The sequence below is a fragment of the Citrus clementina genome, unplaced genomic scaffold (assembly GCF_000493195.1).
Source record: "Citrus clementina cultivar Clemenules unplaced genomic scaffold, Citrus_clementina_v1.0 scaffold_3, whole genome shotgun sequence".
NCBI lineage: Eukaryota > Viridiplantae > Streptophyta > Magnoliopsida > Sapindales > Rutaceae > Citrus > Citrus x clementina.
Window position 1 is genome coordinate 36,599,056 of NW_006262339.1, and position 22,201 is coordinate 36,621,256.

Here is a 22,201-nt window from a genome sequence, read left to right on the forward strand (position 1 = left end):
TGAGTATTTAGTCGAGTACGAAGTCGGATATGAAGTCTGGTAAGTTGAGCATTCAGTCGAATAAGAAGTCGAGTAAGTAGATTGAATTGGTAGAGTATTAATTTTTTATTGGTATTTTATTGAGGCTATTTTTATACTTTTCCTAGTTTATTTAAGTATGTATGTGTAAAGTTATAAATTTTAATAGATTGAGGTATATTTTGGCTATTATGAGGGAAACAGGGTATATCCCACGCAATTCCCTCTCCAAACACTCCCTTGTTTATTTTTTGAATTTGTATTTAACTTGTAAGCCGACGTCGTATAGCAAGTAGACACTCTGTATATGATTCTCAAATCATTTTCCACCGCCAAAATCTCACTCCCCGGCAGCTGAAACCTCTCCGATTACATTTTCCAGCTCCGGTATTTATCTCTCTTTCTTTCACTTCTGTTTGGCTTCCGAGAGAGTGCAAGAAAATAAAAAACATTTCGATTTTCGGTTTCGTTTTTGCGTTTCGACTTGTTAAACATGTTAATTCGATCTATTCATTTGTTAATTAATCAATTATTCTATCTAAATGTTGAAGATATGAAATTGTTAACTGTATGAGTTGTTCTTGTTTAAAGAAATCTATATTTGTGTATAATTTTTAAATATCTTGCACATTTAAGTTTGATAAATGATTCAATCTACAAACGTACTTGTCCATACGCGTGTTATCCATATTGGGACAAGTTGATGTCAGATTCGACATGTTTCGATTATTTAGTACACATGTACTTGCTAATTGGATCTTGTAATTAGTAAATCATTGAAGACATATATTTGCTTGTTTTAGGTTAATTTAAATCTGGCCTGATTAGTCCATATCCCTAAAACATGTATATGTATCTAGATTTTGATTTTACTTTCTAGTTGAAGTTCGGTGCTTACTATGCGGCAAGCTTTTAGGAAATATTTGTGCTAACTGTTATATCTGCAGTTGCACCGTCGACAATTGAGTAGCATCTCTTTTGCATACACGTGTGTTCGCTTCTAATGGCGTCAGAGGATGCTTCACCGTCTTTGGACATTTTAGGTGCTCGATCACGCTTCTTGGTAGAATCATCAGTGCATTTTCTTTTTCATTTTCTAATATTATTTATTTTCCTCCTTTTGTCAGTTCGAGAGCCAGAGGGTTTCTTTGTCTGGAATGGGCCTCCATTTAGCAATGGACAACCTACTGTCAAGCTTGAAAGAGTTCCATGCACCAATGTGAGGTTCAGTGGGGATGGGTCCAGACTCATGGTCATGAAATCTGACTCGGTTATTAGCATATACGACTGTGGTAACTTTAAAGAGATAAGGTCATTTCAAGTTCCAGATGTTGCTGCTGCTGACTTGTCTCCGTGCGGGACTTATCTTCAGACATTTCAGAAATCCTCAACACCACAGGAAAAGAATGTGATCCTTTGGGAGACGGAGACTGGTGAAGCTGTTTATCAGCTATTCCAGAAGAATATGACAAAAACCACATGGTAATTAAAACTATTGTCGACATATTACATTTTTGAGGAAAATTAAGATTTGGAACCATTTTCTTTAATATTCAAAGTTCTTGTGTATCAGTGAGATTTATAAAGTCTGTATCTAATTATGATTATATCACTGTAAAATTGAGGTCACCAAATCTTAACGGAGGATTAAAAATCTGACATTGTGTGTTTATCTATGCTTTGCTACTGTGTTTGAACATATGTGCTAATCAGTATTATGTTTTTCATAATTTTTCAATTGTTTATTGTATGTTTATCCTTCAGGCCGTCAATCAGATTTAGTTCAGATGAAGCTGTTGCATGTCGTATGGCAACAAACGAAATACAATTTTTTGATACTACGGATTTTCCTAAAGGAATCTTATATCGGTTAAGAGTTCCTGGGGTGGCTGCTTTTGAGGTTTCTAAGGCACCTGGTTCTCATGTGGCGGTATTTGTTCCAGAATCTAAGGTTTGTCCTCCCTGTTTTCAGCTTAGTCTGGGAGCTCAATTTTGTTTACGTTAATGGATGGAGGAACTAATGCAGAAATGGCTTAAAATGTCAAGCCTTGCATGCAAGTTACTGATTACAATTTTTTCTATTTGTTCGTATCTTGGGTGAAAAATGTACTGAGACTTTGTCTGTTTGAATTGTCAACCATGTCATAGATCTGAAGGTTTACACAAGTATCTAGTTCATGTGTTTGTTATATCGATGTATTACTTGAAGGCTTAAAATTTGTTAAAGCTGAACTTTCAGAAGTTTCAAATTTTATTGATGTTGGAGGAGTATAATGGTAAGAAGACGACATATAGAATAGTGATCTATCTTTGTGATCTCGTCGGTTGTGGTAGATCTGATCTGGGCCAACATTCTAGGTTATCAAGACAATTAGCGTTGCGTCTTGGTTGGCAGCATATAGAAATGTATTTGATGTTTCACTTTGGTCTGAAGGGTTCCTTCTTGCATTTGATTTTCAAGTAGATTTTATATTCGACTTATAAATATTAAAAAACGTTTTATGACAATGTAGGGGAGCCCTGCCAGTGTCCAGATATATGCTTGTGGAAAAGATTTGCAAAGTCAACCTCTTGCTCGAAGGAGCTTTTTCCGTTGTTCTACTGTGCAACTGAATTGGAATCTTGGTTCCACTGGGCTTCTAGCTGTGGCGCAGTCAGATGTAGATAAGACCAACCAGAGTTATTATGGGGAGTCAAAGCTAAACTACCTTACAACTGATGGAACCCACGAAGGCCTTGTGCCTCTTCGTACGTTTTAGCTTACTCTGTGCACGTTTGGTACTTCTTGGGCATTACTTATTATTGGAATATATTTTTGGCAGGTAAAGAGGGTCCTGTTCATGATGTTCAGTGGTCATATTCAGGCTCAGAGTTTGCTGTTGTTTATGGATGTATCCTTTTCACAAAAACAATTTGACAGAAAAATCAGCTAGACATTTGCAATGTTCAGTTCATCTCCTTCGTATGAGGATCATCTATTATCTGAAGGGCATTGGGTATCAAGAGTACTTGAACTTCACAAAGCATCTGTTCTCTGGAATTAGAAGTTGGGGTTGATTTTTAATGATTGTTATTAGAGATTTGGACTGTTTTATTTAATATGAATTAGAGACCGAATACATAGAAAATCATTATGTCTTAACGGAACAAAATCTTTCTCCAGGTATGTTTCTGTGATCAAACTGCTATTGAGGTTGAGATAAAATTTTGTACCATTTTTCTTTGTGTTGGAGGTGGGGTTTGGGGGGTCATGTTGATTATTTGACAAACTATTGGGTCATTAGTTTCCTTCGACTATAACACATTTGTGAATATTTTGTTTTCCCTTGACCTATAATAGTTATGCCTGCAAGTGCGACAATTTTTAACAAGAAGTGCAGGCCGATACTCGAGCTCGGTAGTGGCCCTTACAATACTGTCCGGTGGAACCCAAAAGGAAAATGTATCCTTTTCAAAGTTTCTGTTGTATTCTTCTGTGTTAAATATAGTTTGAAAAGTTTGAACCAGCTTGATCTATGTTCTCTTTCCTACATATATTTGTGGCCTTAACACTCTGGTCTGGAGTTTTATGCTTGGCTGGTTTTGGGAACTTACCTGGTGATATGGTATGTCTATATAGGTGCCTCAACTTTGTATTTTGATATTCCTTGTTCTTAAGATCACCTGGCATGATCCTTCCTATATATATATATTTTTTATACAAAAGTCAATTCACAGTGGAATTGAAATCTGATATTCCAGAATGTAGTTTTTTGATGCGTCATGTGCTTTGCTTCCAATGAGCTAGTCAACTAGCTTTGCACAACCACCGTTGTTTGCTTCTTCATTTAAAAAGTGACATATTAGTCAGGAATTTTGTGGGCATAAAGTTTATGGAGTTGCCTATTGTTGTTGCTTTTAGTAGCCTTTAAGAATGATAATTTTTTAGTGTAAACTCTAGGAAGAAATGTTTCTCCAACAGAAAACGGAACTCTCAGAGGAAATTGATGCCAGTTCGGTAATGTGATTTGTGACTGATAGTCTTTTTCTTGATGGCTTTTCTTGTTTCTTGCTCGGTTGGGGACTTTCTTGTGTTGATCCTTTACTAATGTAGTTTTGGAAGTATGTCTTTTTTTATTTTTTATTTTTATTTCAAATTAGAAAAACCATTTAGAGTGACTTCTGTGAGTGTCCTTTATGTGCTTAAATAATGTCTGATAATTGCTTTCTGGTTAGTGATGCTATTTTGTTTGGCAAATATTCTGAAGTCCTTTTCATGTATTCGACATCTGATGGTGTTAGTTGCTATTTATTGTCTTTATAAACTATTATGTTTTCCCATTATCTTTCAGGCATTCTGGGACTATGTAGATGGAAAACAACTTGGAACGACTAGGGCTGAATGCTCTGTAACTAGTGAATGGTCCCCAGATGGACGCTATTTTATGACTGCCACAACAGCTCCGAGACTCCAAATTGACAATGGGTAAGTTGATTTTCTGCTATATTGATTTGCGGATTTTAAGATTCAAGGAGGGGATTCATACGTGAACTTCACTACATATAAACTTGGATCAATGTTTATTTTTAAAAAATTTATTTTGGAGGGTTTTTCCTTGAATAAAGACAATTATAACAAGTAGCCTAATCTGTGGCTAGGACCTCATTGCTGGTGTCTGACCTGCAGATTAAAGGTACAGTTTGCATCTGCAGTATATTCATGGATCCATAATTCTTTGAAGCATGTATTACACTGGAAAGTCTGTTCCATCAGTTGGATTAAAATAGCTTAACCAAGCCTTGGACACTCTTTTCATTTATATGATTTTCACTTCTAATTTGAAATTTTCATGTAATATATGTACACATAAATATTTTTGAATTTAATAAGAGAAAATTTAAAATATATCTAATTGTAAGTACATAACTATACAAGGGAATCTCGTTCAACATGTATCAGAAATGACTTCTCCGATGCCCAGTCTGTGGTATGGTATCCTACATTTGTACTCATTTGCAGAAAAGTTGTTCTGATGATGGAATTCTGATCTTTTTGACATTTTCAAATGCCCAGCATTTTATGTGTTGGGCCAATCAATAAATGATGAATAAAATCATCAAGTGAGAAGGAGGTTGTGCTTTTGTTTAGCACCTAAGGATCGTCTTAGCATGTAGACTACTGTTTCCATACATGCTAGTCTCATTATTTCATTTGCAGTTATTTTGGGTGTATGTGAGTTGATTTGATCAGAGGTGAGCTGCTACATGTTGAAAGATTATTTTGTGATTTTCATTTTGTTCGTTATTGAAGGATTAAAATTTTCCACCACAATGGATCATTGTTCTTCAAGAAGATGTTTGACAAGTTATTCCAGGTTAGGATTTATTACAAATAATACTTTCTTGAAATATTATTTTACCGGTTTGTTTTAGCCAGCACCTTGGTATCTGATATCATCTTATTTTCCCAGGCTGAGTGGAAACCAGTATCTCCAGATAAATTTGGTGATATTTCTGAACTCATCAAGTCAGTTGGTTCATTAAAGGTTGCAGAAACCAAATCACAAGGTTCCATCTCTTGTTTAATCTTTTAGAACTTGGAACTTTGAAGATGGATATGTCACATTATTTTTGGTTTACTGAAGCGCCTGCTTTTTATTTAGGTTCAGGATCAGCTTCTAGAAAGGCTGCTCCTAGTAACCCAACAGCAACAAAACCTGCCGCCTATCGCCCACCTCATGCCAAGCAGGCTGCTGCCATTCAGGCAGAGGTATACACAAACTACATTCAACTTCATGGCCAAAATCAATTTGTTATTGATTTAACCATTTAAACAGTGTAGTACTTGTTCTCCAGTTATTGTTTTGTGGTTCTAATGATTTCTTATGATCTTGTAATGGCAGTTGTTAGGAGAGAGCCCCACACCGTAAGTACATCTGTATATCTCTCTTTTCATTTATGTAGCTTGTGTTATGGCAATGTTAAATTGCTCATCATATCTTACACATTGATTCAGAGAAATGAGCAAAAATGCTCTAAGAAACAAGAAGAAAAGGGAGAAACAGAAGGAGAAAAAGGCAGCCGAGGCTGCTGCTGAGGGCATATGATTTAATGCAAGGTTCCTGCATAAGGGCACCTTTAGCAACCCATATAAGTGAGTAGTTTTTATCGAGAGGACGCTGAAATTAACCATTAGCAAGTTAGCATCATATTGATGCAATTCTCATTGTTTATGGTTTCAACGAAAAATTTCTTATTAGGTTATCACTTATGTAAGGTCATGATTTTGTTTGAGAAATTCCTATATGCCTTATTTGCTGTAGTCAGAAATTTATGAAGCAAAGATTTAATCTGAGATGTAACATTTTCATATTATACAATATTGCGAAGCATGTTGTGATACATTACATGCAATGAATCTCAGATGTTCATAATTTACCCCCTTTTCTTTTGCTCCTTTTAGTATATGCCTTGTATGTGTGTGGCCCAAAATTTTACTAAATCAATTGAAAAACGAAATGAAGGGTGAGAGAGGTCCCAACTCGATTATCATTTTTCAGATTGCGTTGCAAAAGTATTAAACTATCTCGTTTGCTGCAAACCACATTTCAAGGGGAATGAAGGGAAACATAAAAAACAGCAGAAGTAAAAATAAATAAACCTTCAAATCCAAACAAGAAATACATCCAAAATATTTTGAATATCCAAATTATGACCCAAATTAAGGATGTTGCTTCCATGCAATTGCCATAATTGCAAGATAAAAACTACCATGAAACAACCCTCAAGGATATTTTTGAGTCAACTTCTTGTCCCTCAAAATTTCAAAGCTGTAGACCATGTACCTTGTACACTAGGGTGTTTGGTTACGTGTCTTGTCTTCAATTTTACAACCTTTCTTCCCAATGCGTTTCTTAGCCTTGTGGCATGCAGGTGTATCTCTTCTGGGGTCAAATTCTTCACACAAATAACGCGCTCATTTTTGTTCCCTAAGCATGTGGCAAAAGACTCTCTTAACAAACTAAGAACAATTCTCAGAGATATGAAACACACAGGTATGCATGCATAAACAAACAAGCACATATAAATGCAAAATACATGCAGGAAGCGAGGAAGGAATAGCAAACTTACTATACAAGCCCTTCAAATGTGGATGCTGACCACGAATAAGTTCAGTAACCACTTCCAGCTGAGGGTTGCTCGCTTTGAATGCTGGCAAATGTGACTCCATAAATGCCCTGCCCCATTAAAGAAGTGAAACCATAAGATTTAAAAGATTTCAGTAGCCATACATGACTATCGACTATGCCAAGCTCATGCACTACAAGCACATTCATTGCTACCATGCAATACAAGTCCAATAAGTTTTGATGACACATGAAATGGGAAATTGAATGTTGATAATCAGCTTGTATTACTAATCATTTGTATGTTGCAGGCTGTTTAGCAGATCGTATAAAATGTTTAATCAAGACCTACTAAAGTAATAGAACACCCTGGATATAGAGATCACATTCATCTCACAGTTTTTAAACCTTCTTCTCTAGTCATTTTTTCATATAAATCACAACGAAGAATATGTGTGAATTCAAAATATTGGAAACATATGATCCAGCTATGCAACACACGCTTCATTTGCTAATTAACTTGATCTTTTATTCTCGACCAATTTACACTAACACTGAAGCCAACACATTAAGAATAAAATTCAACAGGACTATACTACCCAGTTACTCATTCTACAAGAATGATGAGAGTGGTAACTTTCTTCTAGAAGCAAAAGGGAAATGGAAACAATACCTAGAGATAAAATGGTGCAGGGCAATATTACTAAAGGCATATAACAAGTTCAATGCATGTGTTGTATAAGGTACATGCTGACCAAGCAGAAACTACTGCATCAGTTGCTAATCTTCATTTCACTTTTGTTCAACAATAATTAAGTATCTCAGCAAATGTTCAGCAGCTCCAAAAGTATATTAGCACAACAGTTTCAGATCATACCTGATGCCCCTACTGCTTCCTCCCCAATCACAAAAGCCCACAATCAGCTTCTGAAGTTGCCATGTACCTCTTAGTGCCATCTTTGCTACAGAAATACACGAAATGAGAAAATTTCGGCAATACAACAGTACAAACTATTCCTTTAACCAACTAGATATCCTTTGATTACGAAAATAAAACTGGATCACTTATGCTGTCTTAAATAACATATATAAAAGTTTGGCCAAAATTTCATCCACTATTCTCAGCACCAAAAAAATAAAAATACAAACAAACTCTAAACCACTCTTAAGTAATAAAAAATGCATTTATTTCGGCAAAATACAGAGATATTATCCAAGACAAGCGTATGGGTCAGATGGGAAATAAATGAACTAAACAATAGTCACCATCAATTATACATGCCAACATATATATATCTTAAGCTTGACCAGTGGATCAAAACAAAACTGAAGCCTCCATTTTAACTCCAATTAAACCCAGTAAGGATAAATTAGAGCTTTGATTAAAAAGTGATTATAAATTACAAAAGAAGTGTTTTAATAGATTCGCAAATTAAACCCTCAAGAATAAAGCGAAAAAAAAAATTCTGGTGTTAAATTTTACATTGTAAATAAAGAAACAAAACCCAGATAGTGGATTTGATTGTAACGAACAGAAGAGAAGTTCGTAAGGAGAAACTGACCGGAAAGGATGCTGTTGGTTTTTTTTTTTTTTTGTTCCCTCTTCGCGTTAATGGACAGCAAGAGGAAATCAAGTCGAGTACTGTTTTGGGTTTTGGCTTGGGGTTTTAGAAAGAGTAGGGTTAAATTGGTAATTTTACTATATTTTAAATTTCTCACTCTTGTTAAGGATACGCAAAATTAAATTAAATAATTTAAAACATTATTTAAAAATTCAACAATTTAACTAATAAATTCAAATAAAAATCAATTATAATCAACAATTACCAATTTAACATGAATAAAATACGACATCATCATAAAACCCGCAAAATTCAAGTACACAAGCATTAAAATCAACAAATAAAAAACACTACAAAGTACAAATCAGAAACTACATTTATGCATTTATGCTTATACGTATTAATTCACTTAAAATCAGAAATTGATTTGCTGGAAATTCGTGCTCACCTTTGTGTTAACAGCGACCAACGGTGGAAAGAATGGACAAGGCAGCCAAGTGCGGTGTGTTTCACGCGAGCCAAGATGCAGCGGGTTGCCGACGTTTGATGACGGCGAAGTGTACTGAGCGAGGCGAGGCGAGGTGAGGCAGGGCAGCAGGCGCTCAACCTTCGACGACAAAAACGCGTGCTCAGCTCAGGCGAGGCATTCGGCGTTCGATGACAGCGACTGCAAGCCGGACGGCGTTCAATGGTTAGGGATTTAGAGTGGTTTTGGATTTCAACCGCTTGTGATTGGTGGAGGTGTGAGGCGTGAACGGTTTGGTGAGTGAGTGATGCTGTTGCTGTCTGCGCTTTTCGATTTAGGGTTACTGGATTTGTTTTTTTTTTTTTTTTTCCAATCATAGATTATATATCTTTCAATACAAATTAGATTAAATTAATATTATAATTAAAATTAATCTGGATCCGAATATCCGGTTTTCCGGATCCGGATCGGTACGGATTATAATTCTTAAACTCCGGATTTTTCAGATTTTTTTTACTATCCCTAATTCTGTTATTTTTATTTGGTAGAACGGAAGCGAATGAAAATGAAAATCAGCGGCTTATATGATAGAGAAAAATGATGCCGCTTTATGCATAGTATTAGTTTATGCTTTGATCAAACATAACTTTGGACAATTTGATTACTAATCAAGCTAGTTCTATATCACACTAATTTGGTTACATAATTTGGCTAACACACATCAAAATTCTTCGTTCTCAATTGACTTTAAAGTTTCAGGGGAGATTGATTACCATTACACTCATATTGCTATTACTACCAGAAATTTATGCTGACATAAGGTACATTGGTTAGCAAGTGCCAATACCATCCTTGATCCTTTCTGCATCTTTCTTCTATCAACGGACATCCTGAGATAAGTTGCAAAAGTGAGGCGGGCAGGCAATTCTTCCCTGGAAAGTTCTTTAGCTTCGGACAATCATAGAGACGGAGACATTCTAGTGAAGTGGGGTTTTCAAAAGCTGAGGATAGACGTTCCAGATTATGAAAATTGATAATCTCCAGTTTGGATAGAGGGACAGGAAGCATCATTCCTATCTCCACTTGGGGAAATGACACCACATCATCACATCCTCCATCGATTTTGAGTCGTATGAGGCTGAGAGAGTTGAATCTGTGCAATCCCCACTCGAACAATGCCTTGCAAATCTTCATGTTTCAATTTCAAGGGAAACAAGATCGGTGGGAAAGCCATTCTCTGGGAAAGATACCACACTTGGAAGATTTCCCAGTTTTAAATGTTGAAGAGAGGTCGCCGTTGGGTAAGGCCTCTAGTTTCTGACAACTAGTTATATCGGGATCTCTCAGTTGGGTAGACGGCAAACCTCCTTTGGGAAAGGATACAAGATTTTTACATATTGTAAACGCTTGAAGATTGTTGAGCTTATGCAAACCATCCGGTAAAGTTTTAAGATTTTTACATCTGAAAACCTTAATTACTTGAAGTGATGTGTTGTCGTCTGCTATTGACTCCCACTTTGAACAACTTGTAAGTTCAAGGTACTTCAGACCCTGTGGTAGATTGCCGCTCAATGTCAACAAAGCAAGCTTCGAGCAAGAGTTAACCTCAAGGCGCTGGAGTGTGGCAGGCAACTCATTTTCTGAAAATATAGATGTGAGAGATGGACAACTGAGAATATGTAAGTACTCAAGATGAGAGCTGTACTTTCTGCTGCCCTTAGGGATGCCCTGTTCCTCTACCAAAGTCCTTAAATTATCGCAAAACGCGATACTCAGATCCTTAAGGCTCAGTGGTAGCTGAACTCTAGCATTATTTGTCAATGAATTGCAGCATTGAATTGACAAACTCTCAAGGATGAACTGGTGTCGGCGCATCCATAACTCAGGTAAGGATTCCAAAGTTTTGCAAAGCGAAATTGATATTACTTTCAACTGGGAAGGCAGAACAACCTTAGAAAACAAAGCAAATGAACAGCATTTGAAGATTTGTATCTCCCTCAAGGAGCCAAGGTTGAGCCATGCTTGTGGTAGCTTCACAACTGCTCAATAGTAAATATTCAAGTCTGCATGTCAACCCAAGATGTTGTTGTTGGTGTTCTTCCTCTGCCACCAAGGATTGAAGTTAGCTTTCAATCTTCAAGTTTTTGGGACAGCTTCCAATCTTCAAGTTTTTTAGGGAGCTAATGTCTTGCATGAATAAAGTTCCAGTCTGCCATAGAAATTGTTGCTCTTCAATATTATCAATCTCCAATCCTTCCAATTTCGGTAGCTGTAGCTTCAATTGCCTAGTGAGAAACACTCGATTCAATATGGCTTTACTAATCACTGGATTCTGCGACCTATGATTGGTTGTCCCTTCTGGAGACCACCTTTTTACACCCACCAAGTTTTAATTCACTGAGAGATGGAAGGCTTGGAAGATCAACTAGCAATTTTTCACATCTTTGAATGACAAGCTTCTCCAGTGAAGGAAGGTGTTTTGGCAATGTTCCTAGTAGTTTAGAACATCTAAGAAGAAAAAGATCTCGAAGATTAGGAAAGACTTCAACTTCTTGACTGGAACTGTAAGGAATCCAATCTTCCCGTTCTTGCATATTCTCAAAGCGAAGAGTCTCCAGTGATGGAAAAGGAATCAAACAACATTTCACTTATCTTAAGATGCTTAAGATAGAGTATAGTTTCCCAACTGATGGCAGAGAAGTACACATGCTGCAGCCTTCAAACCTCAAGGAAACTAAATTTTTGAATGAAGAATCTTCTAACCAAATGCGAAATTTTGTACCACCATAGCCACTGATACAAAATCGTTCCAGATTTTGATGAGGTCTCAGCATGTCGGGCACATGTGTTTCAATTGCTGGCTCCCTTGAATCGCCATTATTGCTTGTCCATTGAAGCAATAACGTTTTAAGATTTTTCTTGCCATTCAACTGAGCCTCCCCGGCTTCACTGGCATCTCGTACGTTTTCCAACTTTGAAATTTCAAGTGCTCCGTGAAGATGCAACAACTTCAACTCTTGTAACGCAGAACCAATGTCTTTTCCAACAACAAAACTACACAGCGTCAAAAGACAAGCCAATTTTCCGATTCCTTTTGGAATTTCTTCCCATGCATATACATCAAAATTGTCCAGATGATGCAGTTTGAGTAAGTTTCCCATGTCTGAACACATCTTCTCCAACTGATTACACTTTTGTAGCATAAGCATGCGTAAATTGTACAGTGTGTTCACTGATTCAGGAAGAATTTGAATATCAGTTTCAGATAGATCAAGATGCCGTAAATGTTTCAAATCTCCAATTGAATTTGGCAACTCGAAGATCCATTACCCACGCAATGAAAAGAACCATATGCGAGGGAGTCTCAACAATCGATGAAGAACGCTAGATGCCTAGTGACCACCGCCATGGGAAACTGTTGTTGGTAAAAATGTTTGCAAATTTTCGAACTCAAAGAAGGGCTCAAACATTTTAATCCCGTCCAAATATCCCTGAATGCATGATAAATGACGAAAATTTTTGGAAAATCTTTGTCGAAAGTTATCCAACGATGTATCCTCCATTCTAAAGCATAACACTCTCTCACAGCCCACTGAGCAAGATCATTGATCAGATCATGCATCAGAAATCGACATGGATCGCTGCTTGATTGTTGAAAGGAGGACCTTGAATACAGCTCATGAAAAAACTTGTGGCCCAAATCTTGAATTTCTTCCTTAGTATCTATATGATACGGAAAACCTTCAGCCATCCACAATAACGTTACCTCCTCTTCTTCATGAAATTCATAATTCTTTGGGAATAAGGAGCAATATGAAAAACATCGTTTCAAGTTTGGAGATAGATAGTGATAGCTCAATCTAAGAGCTGGTATTATGTCACAACATTCTGATAAATCCCATATCTTGCTATTGAGCACGCTGAGAAACGCGGATCATTTTTCCCTCTTAGAAGGCCAGCAAGAGTTTTTGCTGCCAAGGGCAAGCCGTTGCATCTGATCACTATCTTCTTGGAAATATCCTTCAAGGGTTGCTGCATGCTGAAATCTCTCATCCCTAAGCAGTGTTGAGTGAACACCTGCAAGCAATCGTCTTTTGTCGACTCTTTCAATGGATAATCTCGAACACTCCCCATGATGGCTGCAACATCTCGATTGCGAGTTGTGACAATAATCTGGCTTCCTGGTGCGCCAGCTTCAAAGGGGAGGCTCAGGCTATCCCAATCACTATAATTTTCATTCCAAACATCTTCAAGAACGAGCAAAAATTTCTTTCCAGACATTTGGTTCTTTAACTTCTCTTGAAGCAGTCCCAGCTCATCAGTTCCGTTGACAGGCTGATCAGCAGTGGCAATGAACCTGATGATGTTGGGCATCATTATAGACAAGCTGAGCAAGTGGAGTCTTGCCCATACCGCCCATTGCCACAATAGAAATTACAGAGTATCCATCATCGCTTCTTCAATCATCCCTCACCAACAATTCTACAATCTCGTTCTTTTCTTTTTCCCTGCCGTATATTGTAGATTCATTCACCAAATGGACTGCGGGTAGTCTTTGTCTGTCTTTTCTAGACTTCCCCAAGGAATTTTCCTTCAACTCCAATTGGTCTTTCTGTGTCAGAATCTCTTCAAATCTGGAGTCGCTCGCCTTTATTTTGGACAGCATCGAATAATCGAACTTAATTGATTGAGGAGTAAAACTTGTGCAGCAAGTTGGAACGAGCTTCCAAAGCTTACTAGTACAGGGTTGATCAGCAGCAACTGGTTCTTGAAGTAACAACTTCCGCCAGAGAACTTCGGTTTCAAACTCATCCAACAAGACATCAACATCGTAAGCCAAGTTCTGAAGCTCGCCAAGCCACATCTTAACTGATTGCTCCCTGTTCTGCTTCTCCTCTGCATCATCGAGCACCGCATTAATTTACACCAATATCTTCTTCCACTTCTTCAGATCGGACTGTATTTGCTCTTGGAGTGAAAACAACAGAATTGCCTACGAAGCCAACTTATTGACAAGCATCTCAATAGAGACGGACAGATTGGTCTCTCCAATCATTGCTTTTTTTTTTTTTTTGTTTGGGGGGGGGGGGGGGGGGGGGGAGGCGCGGGGTGTTGAAGAAACTGAAGTAAGGAATTGTAGGAAATGAAGAACAGAAAAATCTGCAGAAATTGAATTGAAATGATGCAAGGAACTAGTTGATTTTTGTTTGTAAAAGCTGAAGCAATTTGGTTTATATTCATGTTTCCCCTTGCAAATATGTATCTTTAGTTTCTTACAATATCAGAATCTGACAACTATTGCAGCAAATAGAGAATGTTGGTTAGCAAATTTAAGGAACCAAAAATAATAATAATATTGAAAAGACGCAATTGAGCAACTGTCAAAACTGGCAGTTATATCAAATATTTCAACCGTATCATCACATAACTACGAAAACATCACCAACTCTTTGAAAATTGCTATTACTGAAACATATAAGCATTTTATAAAGCCCCGTTGTCCGTTTGAAGGGAAATTAGAACTATACTATTATATTTGTTCGTTATTTGTTTTGCTTAATGCTTTCAGTTTTAGTTTTGGTCCCCCCCCCCCCCCCGGCGGCCGCTTTTTAATGTTTTCTTCAGTTGTTCCAGGGCAGACCCTTCGTGCTGAACCAAATGGAATTAATTAACGGAAAATCATGTCCCTGGGAAGAATTCAGTTTTTATAACTAGTTTAAAAAAGTTTAAACCAATTAAGAAATTACAGAATTTAATTGTCCTCCTACTTTTCGCTTATGCAATCCTATGTAAAAACTGGCGAAAATTAGCCGTCAATTACCCAAAACATTCTCTTTAAATTATCAACAGATTTGAATCTTGTAAACTCTTTATTTGAACTACTTGCTTCTTTTTAACAGAACAGAGGAAGGTATAAGTATTATATATATATATATATTGAAATTAACCGAAGGGCAAATTTAGAATGTTATTTATTTTAATTTAGTGGATCCCATAACATTAAAGACCATGGTTTTTTGACTCGCCCTATTACAAGATTCACCAGATTTACAGTAACTTCTGATTGATCGAATGTGAGATGGTGCGCTGGATTCACATAATTAGCCTTTCTCTGCTAATAATCACAAATAATTGTTTGATTCACATTGTTTACAATTTGGTGACGGCTACAAGAAAAACTAGTGCTACGAGGGTAGAGAAACCAATCACCACCGCTGGGTTGACCTCAATTAGAGTGCCCATCATAGTCAAAAATCCAAATACAGCAGCACTAGCACCAATTCTTCCCATAATATCCGCAGCCTTGTGCTTGCCATGCTGGTTTAACAAAATATCAGCTAAGCATCCGATATATCCCACCACGTTGCTCACAGCAGCTACCTGCAGCAGCTGTTTATCTTCATCGGTGGAGGAGAAGCCGCCGGCATCGAAAACGGAAGTCAATACAGAGAGACCTGCTTGTGCCGTCAATGGAAAGAATGTCTTTCCCAATTTCATAGATTTATTAGGTGCTCTTGTTTGATTCCCATTTCTATTTTCCCCAGAAACTTGAAGCACGGTTGATGGTGTAAGATTTTGATTTTCCCAAGATTGGATGTTCCGGAGAATTTCAGCTTGTCTTATCATATCGACAAGATCCATTAAAACAAATGGATTTACTCCAGGAATCGAGTTTTGTACACACATCGAATGAGAGCGACATAGGACTGCTTGTTTTACTTTCACGAGGAGCGAAAAAGAGATTTCGTACTTCTGCTCAAATTCGGAAACTAGCTTCATAAATTCCTGAAGCTCTTCGCATCTCTCTCCCATTAATCTTCTCCTCTGATAGAGACCCAAGAATTCATAGATCATTTCAGGACGGTAAACAGTAGAGAGAAATTGGTTTTCTGGATTATTTTCGAATGGAACTGCGTTGCTCAATGTGGAGGTGGTAGTAAGATTGGGAGCCATGGAGTATAGCTAACTAGTGTTCCATAGTTTTTCTTTTTCTTATATTTGATCTTAAAATAGCCCAATGATTTTGAAAACCAGCGGCGGATTCTGTGTGCTGACTGCCGACCAAAAAATAATGAATACCGAAATTGCAAATTCCATAGCCCTTGGGACCGACCAAAAAGTCAACACTGATTTGATTCTGTTATGTGATCAGTGTTCGGTGGCTATCATCCACCTAGACTTAAACTTGATCTCACAAGGCTAACTAGCCAATTTATTAATGATCATGCAGGTCCAAGATCGTGCCTTCACAAAGATCCGCACAACATTTGCAACGATTGGTTGATTAAGCATCATATGTGTTGGCTAACTAGGAAACTGTATATGTTATGTTTGGCACGTAAGATTAGATTGGATTAATTAATCGGATTAGATTGGATTATATAATGTTATCTTATGTTTGGTGTAGTATTGAATTTGACTATATTAAGTTATTTTTGAATGAAATTAAACAATATTTAATTTGAAATTTAAAAATAAATATGAATTATTTGTGAATATTTAATAATAAAATAATTAATAATATTAATTTAAAGGACAATTAATTAAGATTAAATATGCAGAAAATTAGTTATTGGGTAATAATAATTATAGTAAACAAATATAAATTAGATTAAGTTAAGTTAAATTAAATTAAAAATTATTTAAACATTTGATTTAATTTTTATTAAATATTTTAAATATATTTTATTTTATCAAAAAGTTAGTAAATTATATAAAAACAACCAATTACTAGTATTATTAATTTTCATGGTTAATTTTAATACCGTGATTATTAAATTAAATATTCATTAGATATTCAAGTAATAATTGATTAAATAGACAATTGTTTTTAAATTAATCCTAACTAAACCCATGATTTAATTGGGATTGCTAATCCCATGATCTTAGGATTAAATTCAAATTTAGTCCCATAATCTAATCCAAAGTGGAGCTTGCCAAACGTAAGATAAATAATTAGTCCCAAGATTAATCAAATCCTATACTTAATCCTACCTCCCAAACATAACCTAAGGGTACAAATTAGCTAAGTCGTCAAACCATTGCACTTATGTGATTGCGTGTCCAAAATTTATTAGGAAATCTTACATGACTTGGGGATAATAGAAATCCCACAAGGACGGGTCCCCCCAGAGATTTTCTCCATTTGGGAAGAATATGAGAATGATTTCATATTTTTACCCAATTTCTTTTTCGGAGAAGGGATGAAGATGAGCTGGAATCCCTATCCCCTCTCCAATTTCGTATTTTTTTCATTTTCATTTTTAATTTTATTTTTATTTTTAGAAATATTAATGAATAAATAATAAAATGTTAAATATTAGTAGAAATAACAAATATCAAAATATTTATATAAAATACTATGAAATTTTCGAGCTGAGTGAACTAATTGTAATCTTGAATTGCTATTCAATCCGATTTTATTCAAAGGGCTTTGACTCAATTTTTTTAAATTTTATCTAATAAAACAAAAATTAAAGCAAAAGCAAAAGTTATAATACCCAAACTTTACTAAGAAATATTGTCAAACTTTATTTTTATTTAATTTTTTTTTATTTTAATAGATCAAATTTAATTTGAAAACTAAAAACGTATCTATTATTTAAGAATTTTTCAGGGATCAGAGACTCTTGAGGACCCCCATTTTATTATTTGGGAAGAGACATAGATCCCTATAAACAATTATAACGGTAACGAGGGGAAGACGGGGACATACACTGAATATTAAAGATGAGTCCCCTCCTCTACCCTTTCCATTGCCATCCGCAACATGATTTGGCCAATTATAACTGGTCCATGCTTACTAAATCACTTCCCTTCTTTCTTTTTTTATCTTATTTGTGTTTTTCGCCAATTGATTTTAGTTATCTTATGATTTCATCCTTTGAACTCATATAACAAATTTGGCATTTAGGGAAGGAAAATAGATCTAGTGCGTACCGTACGTCACGCACAATACAATGCGCGACCGCACACGCGGTCCGCTTTCATTAATTGGAGGCACTGGGCTCCACAGGCTACTCATATAGATAGAAAGGCAATAATTAAGCAGAGTTCTCGCATTCTCACAAATTTTTCTTTTTTTCCCCTTCTTCGCTTTTGTGTGAATTGGTGGAAATATTATTGTTATCTAATTTCCCACGAACACAATAATTGCATCATCGAACAGCAACTGCTAATGGTCGCCCCTAGTTTTCTTGTCCAATTTCTTTCATTCTCACGCTCTCGCCCCTGGTTTTGTACTTTTGTTAATGATGTTTACTTTTCGGAATATTGCCAAAATAATTGAATTAATTATCTGTTTAAGACTTTAAACTATTTTAATTATTGTCCGAAATTTGATCAATTCACAGTTAGACACAGGTTATAAAAAATTAAATTTTCACCAATTAATTATACACTGTAGCCTTCCATTAATTCCCTCTTCAACTACCATAAAACGATATCGAATTCCCCTCTCGGCCCGTAACTATAACTATATTTGGCTCAGTGGCTCAGTTTGTGTATATAGGAGGCCACGGGCCCACAACTCACAAGCTTGGCTTGACGCGAATGAAAATTAATTTCTCCAGTTGGGTACTCATTTTCAACGCGGGGATTTAGTATGTTGAAATAACCTAACCCATATTCACAACAAGAACAAGGTGAGTCATGTTACCACTGCACTTTATATGTTTTCCACTTATTAGGGAGAACGAAAAATTTGTATATATAATTATTCTTATGTGTGGATGTTCATACACACCATATGGTCTATTAATTAATTGATCTAAAAATGATAAAGATATTAATGTTATACGGTGTATACAACAAATCAGCAATTTAAAAGATACAAACATATACACTACAGAAGGGCTACACACACATACACATAGTAATTATTTAATAAGAGTTTTCTTATTTTGTTAAAGTAAGAAAAAAAAGATAAGAAAAATACACAATCTAATGCAGTGTATTTTTCCTTTAGTATATATATTAAAGTGTGCATTTTTTTTTTGTCTTTTAATTTATCTTTTACTTTAATAAAGTAAGTAATTCTTCATTGAAAGATTACTATACGTGTGTGAGTGTGTAGAAGAAGCCATAGGCATAAAAAACGGAAGTCAACACAGAAAGACATACTTGTACCGTCAGGGAAAAGGATGCCCTTCCCAATTCATAGATCTATTAGGTGCTCTTGTTTGATTCTCATTTCTATTTTCTTGAGAAAATTGAAGCATTGTAATAGTGTAAGATTTTGAATTTCCCCAAATTGGATATTCTGGCGCATACTCTATAGACTTTTCATTTAGGTTCAAATTACAATAAGACATATGGTACACTGTAAACATTATTAGACGATAGGTCCCTCAAATACGTAACTTCATCAAAATCTCATGAATTAAATACTATCGTATAAGATAAAAGAACACTCCAAGCTATAACCTTTTTCAGACTCTGATTTAATCTAAATTACAAACACAAAAGAGAATGCGGATTAATTGTCAGAGACCAAAAATAAATAAAATTTGTCTTGTAATAAATTCTTTTTTCCTTGCAGTAGTGATGTGCTATTTTTTATGTTAATTTTTGTGCACCTACACTACTGTTATCATTAATCTACTATTAATTGGATGGAATAATTCCAGTAATTGAAAAATAAAGTAAATATTGTAAATAAAAAATTTAACTTAAACGGAACCAAATCCATCTAGGCATAAGAACTCCACAAGTAATTCATTCATAAGTCCGTATGAGTTATATTTGACCAAGTAGAAGAGGCACTGTTCATGGAATTCATTCATACGTCTGTAATCAAGTGACGCATATGTGACAAAGTACAAAAGCTCCTCAGTCTTCATGGCATGTTTTGGCCTTTGATAGTAGATAAATGTAAAATTGACGGGAAATCCACAGCTCCCAATAAATATTGTTGGTATTTTTAAGAAGAAACAACTCCTAAATATAATTATCGACTTGCTAAAATAATATTGGATCAAGACACACATTATTGACAGTGATACTCTAATTTAAAAGTTCCAAATATAACTTGAACCTAAAAAATAGACATCACGATCCCTATCTGACTACTCGTTTAGTTGAGTTCAATTACAGATTAATTACAGCTCGAAGAATCACATTCAATTTAAGATAAATTAAAATAAATATATCAATACATCATATCATGGTGAGTCGGCCGATGACGGTAACGAACAAAAAATATGTTTTCGGGATCGATCGACGTTGTCTTAAAGTAATGGTGATCTCTGCAAATATATGATTGGAACGATGATAATAATGAACTCGCAAAGGCCAGCCAGGGCAGCGACGACTTTTTTTGTTTATTTATTTATTTTTCATTATGAAATATTTAAAGAATAATATGAGAGGAAATAAATAATTCTCTCTTATTTATTTCAAATAGCTCCAAGGCCATATTTACATAAGATACAGCAAACTATCCAATAAAGGAAAATTATCAAAATACCATAATAGGAGATTCATTTTTCATATTTAAATACGGTCTTGATTATTCTTGTTATACATATTTGCATAGAGCAACATAAATTTTTTTAACTTAAAGTAATGACTTAAATTTTGATCTCTAGTATTCATCCACCATTTGATTGAATGGATTTGACACATTCAATTCATTGGTGACGAACCCAGCGAATGCAGAATTTAATTCAAGACTTTAAGAAAAAAAATTTAATCTTGATTAGAAAACCCCACTACAAATATATAGAGGGATTCTCTTGTAATTGCATAGATGGAGAAGTATTTCTACGTGGTTCGTGTGTTTATATTTTATACATTCACAAGGGCTATCAAGAATGAGAGCGAAACCAGAGCAGCAACTGCAATGGACACCCAAAAGTTTTGTGACAATAGTGTGCACATCGTGGACGAAAATCCAAAAACTGAAGCAGTGGCCCCAATTTTTCCTGCAATCTTGGCAACCTCAGATTTTTTGTGGGCCAATAAAACATCGGCCAAGCACCCAATGTATCCGAGCATGTTGCAAGCCGCGGCTACGTGAAGCATCTGTTTAGCTTCTGCGGATGAAGAGAGGCTACCGGTGCCCAAAAAAATTGTTAAAACCGAAAGACATACCTGAACAGTGAAGGGTAAAAATGTCTTTCCCAGTTCAATAGGTTTTGGTGCTTCATCTTTCTTTTCCGGGGTCTGCATTTCGATGTCAAAAACCTTCTCGGGTGTCTTAAACGAGAGACGAATTTGGATTTCAAGAGGGCTGCTGCTACTGCTATGATCACCCGCCGCCACAATCTCATTCGCCATTGAATTGATCTCCACTTCCATTTTATTTTCATCTCCAGATTCAAAGCGCTCATCGGCCACCACTCCTGCTTCTTGAGTATCTGTCACAGGCTCGTCCATAAATGATTTTTATTTTTACACTCAAAAGCTGTGAGAGATTGCGAGACTACTAACTTTTTCTCTTATCCGGTTTCCAATATTTTGAGGTGAAAATTCGGGTCTGCGGTGGAGCTTTTAAGAAGGGAAGCCATTACAAGGAGGAAGAGGAAGATAACAATAACTGTAAAGATGAAGAAGAAGAAGAAGAAGAAGAATACATTAACAATAACTGGAAATCGAAGTGAATATTGAAATATCGTTTCCTTTCGAAATTTGGTCCTGTTAAATAGAAAGCAAAGGGTTAAGTTAAATAACTACGGGCAAGTTTTGGGCAGTGGCCTGGCCTAATCATGCTTCCCCAAAAGTTGTGGAAACTTTTTTTAATACTATGAAATTATTGAAAATATTAAGTAAAAAGTTGAGAAAAAATTAATAACCGGAAACTCGTAACAGTTGAAAATACATAAATAACCATTCTACTTTATTGTCCTTCTTCTTATTTTACTTTTTATTTATACAAACAGTAAATTATCTACTATTTGTCTTTCCCATCAGAGACAAATGGGAAAGACTTAAAATTGGCATTTCATCTTCTATTTTTTTTAAAGCTAATTTTACATAATATAATTAAATGAACTATTCAACTTCCTTCTTAAGTTCTTTGATTCTCTTCCACAAGGACCAAGGCCACC

General features: G+C 35.7%; 4 protein-coding genes across 5 annotated transcripts; 1 reads left to right on the forward strand and 3 right to left on the reverse strand.

Annotated features, from left to right (window-relative positions):
- Nucleotides 1-238: 238 nt before the first annotated feature.
- Nucleotides 239-6,445, forward strand: LOC18045845 (eukaryotic translation initiation factor 2A). Its single transcript, XM_006442759.2, has 14 exons — nt 239-405; nt 966-1,061; nt 1,146-1,500; nt 1,783-1,969; nt 2,532-2,766; nt 2,841-2,909; nt 3,359-3,460; nt 3,583-3,623; nt 4,350-4,483; nt 5,309-5,372; nt 5,469-5,565; nt 5,661-5,767; nt 5,901-5,923; nt 6,014-6,445. The coding sequence occupies exons 2-14, from the start codon at nt 1,022-1,024 to the stop codon at nt 6,102-6,104; spliced, it is 1,545 nt and encodes a 514-aa protein (XP_006442822.1). The 5' UTR covers nt 239-405; nt 966-1,021; the 3' UTR covers nt 6,105-6,445.
- A 184-nt stretch (nt 6,446-6,629) lies between these two features.
- On the reverse strand, nt 6,630-9,523 carry LOC18045846 (54S ribosomal protein L51, mitochondrial). 2 transcript variants are annotated; one of them, XM_006442761.2, is made up of 4 exons: nt 9,135-9,523; nt 8,002-8,081; nt 7,129-7,235; nt 6,630-6,986 (listed from the first exon to the last, which is right to left on the reverse strand). In XM_006442761.2, exons 2-4 carry the CDS (start codon nt 8,079-8,081, stop codon nt 6,814-6,816), a joined length of 360 nt encoding a protein of 119 aa, XP_006442824.1. In that variant the 5' UTR covers nt 9,135-9,523; the 3' UTR covers nt 6,630-6,813. The 2 variants fall into 2 exon arrangements, with proteins under 2 accessions (XP_006442824.1, XP_006442825.1); XM_006442762.2 differs by having other exon boundaries at nt 6,633-6,986; nt 8,002-8,086; nt 9,135-9,515.
- An 832-nt stretch (nt 9,524-10,355) lies between these two features.
- On the reverse strand, nt 10,356-12,313 carry LOC112099937 (putative disease resistance protein At3g14460). The gene is made up of 3 exons (XM_024187469.1): nt 11,877-12,313; nt 11,522-11,660; nt 10,356-11,102 (listed from the first exon to the last, which is right to left on the reverse strand). Exons 1-3 carry the CDS (start codon nt 12,311-12,313, stop codon nt 10,356-10,358), a joined length of 1,323 nt encoding a protein of 440 aa, XP_024043237.1.
- A 712-nt stretch (nt 12,314-13,025) lies between these two features.
- LOC112099938 (putative disease resistance RPP13-like protein 1) lies at nt 13,026-13,526 on the reverse strand. Its single transcript, XM_024187470.1, has one exon. The coding sequence runs from the start codon at nt 13,524-13,526 to the stop codon at nt 13,026-13,028; it is 501 nt and encodes a 166-aa protein (XP_024043238.1).
- Nucleotides 13,527-22,201: the final 8,675 nt, after the last annotated feature.

Bases quoted from the DNA above. Each gene is read 5' to 3' on its own strand.
- LOC112099937 (XM_024187469.1), bottom strand. From the start codon at position 12,313: ATGGGAAACTTACTCAAACTGCATCATCTGGACAATTTTGATGTATAT. The intron at 11,661-11,876 runs GTTTGAAGGCTG...TTTTCTTCTTAG, and splicing joins AAAAATTTAGTTTCCTTGAG to ATGTTCTAAACTACTAGGAA. The intron at 11,103-11,521 runs GTGGTCTCCAGA...TTGTTTTCTAAG, and splicing joins AACTTGGTGGGTGTAAAAAG to GTTGTTCTGCCTTCCCAGTT.
- LOC112099938 (XM_024187470.1), bottom strand. From the start codon at position 13,526: ATGCCCAACATCATCAGGTTCATTGCCACTGCTGATCAGCCTGTCAAC.
- LOC18045845 (XM_006442759.2), top strand. From the start codon at position 1,022: ATGGCGTCAGAGGATGCTTCACCGTCTTTGGACATTTTAG. The intron at 1,062-1,145 runs GTGCTCGATCAC...TCCTTTTGTCAG, and splicing joins ACCGTCTTTGGACATTTTAG to TTCGAGAGCCAGAGGGTTTC. The intron at 2,767-2,840 runs GTACGTTTTAGC...TATTTTTGGCAG, and splicing joins CGAAGGCCTTGTGCCTCTTC to GTAAAGAGGGTCCTGTTCAT.
- LOC18045846 (XM_006442761.2), bottom strand. From the start codon at position 8,081: ATGGCACTAAGAGGTACATGGCAACTTCAGAAGCTGATTGTGGGCTTT. The intron at 7,236-8,001 runs GTATGATCTGAA...TTAATGGGGCAG, and splicing joins GGAAGCAGTAGGGGCATCAG to GGCATTTATGGAGTCACATT. The intron at 6,987-7,128 runs GTAAGTTTGCTA...CCACATGCTTAG, and splicing joins ACATTTGAAGGGCTTGTATA to GGAACAAAAATGAGCGCGTT.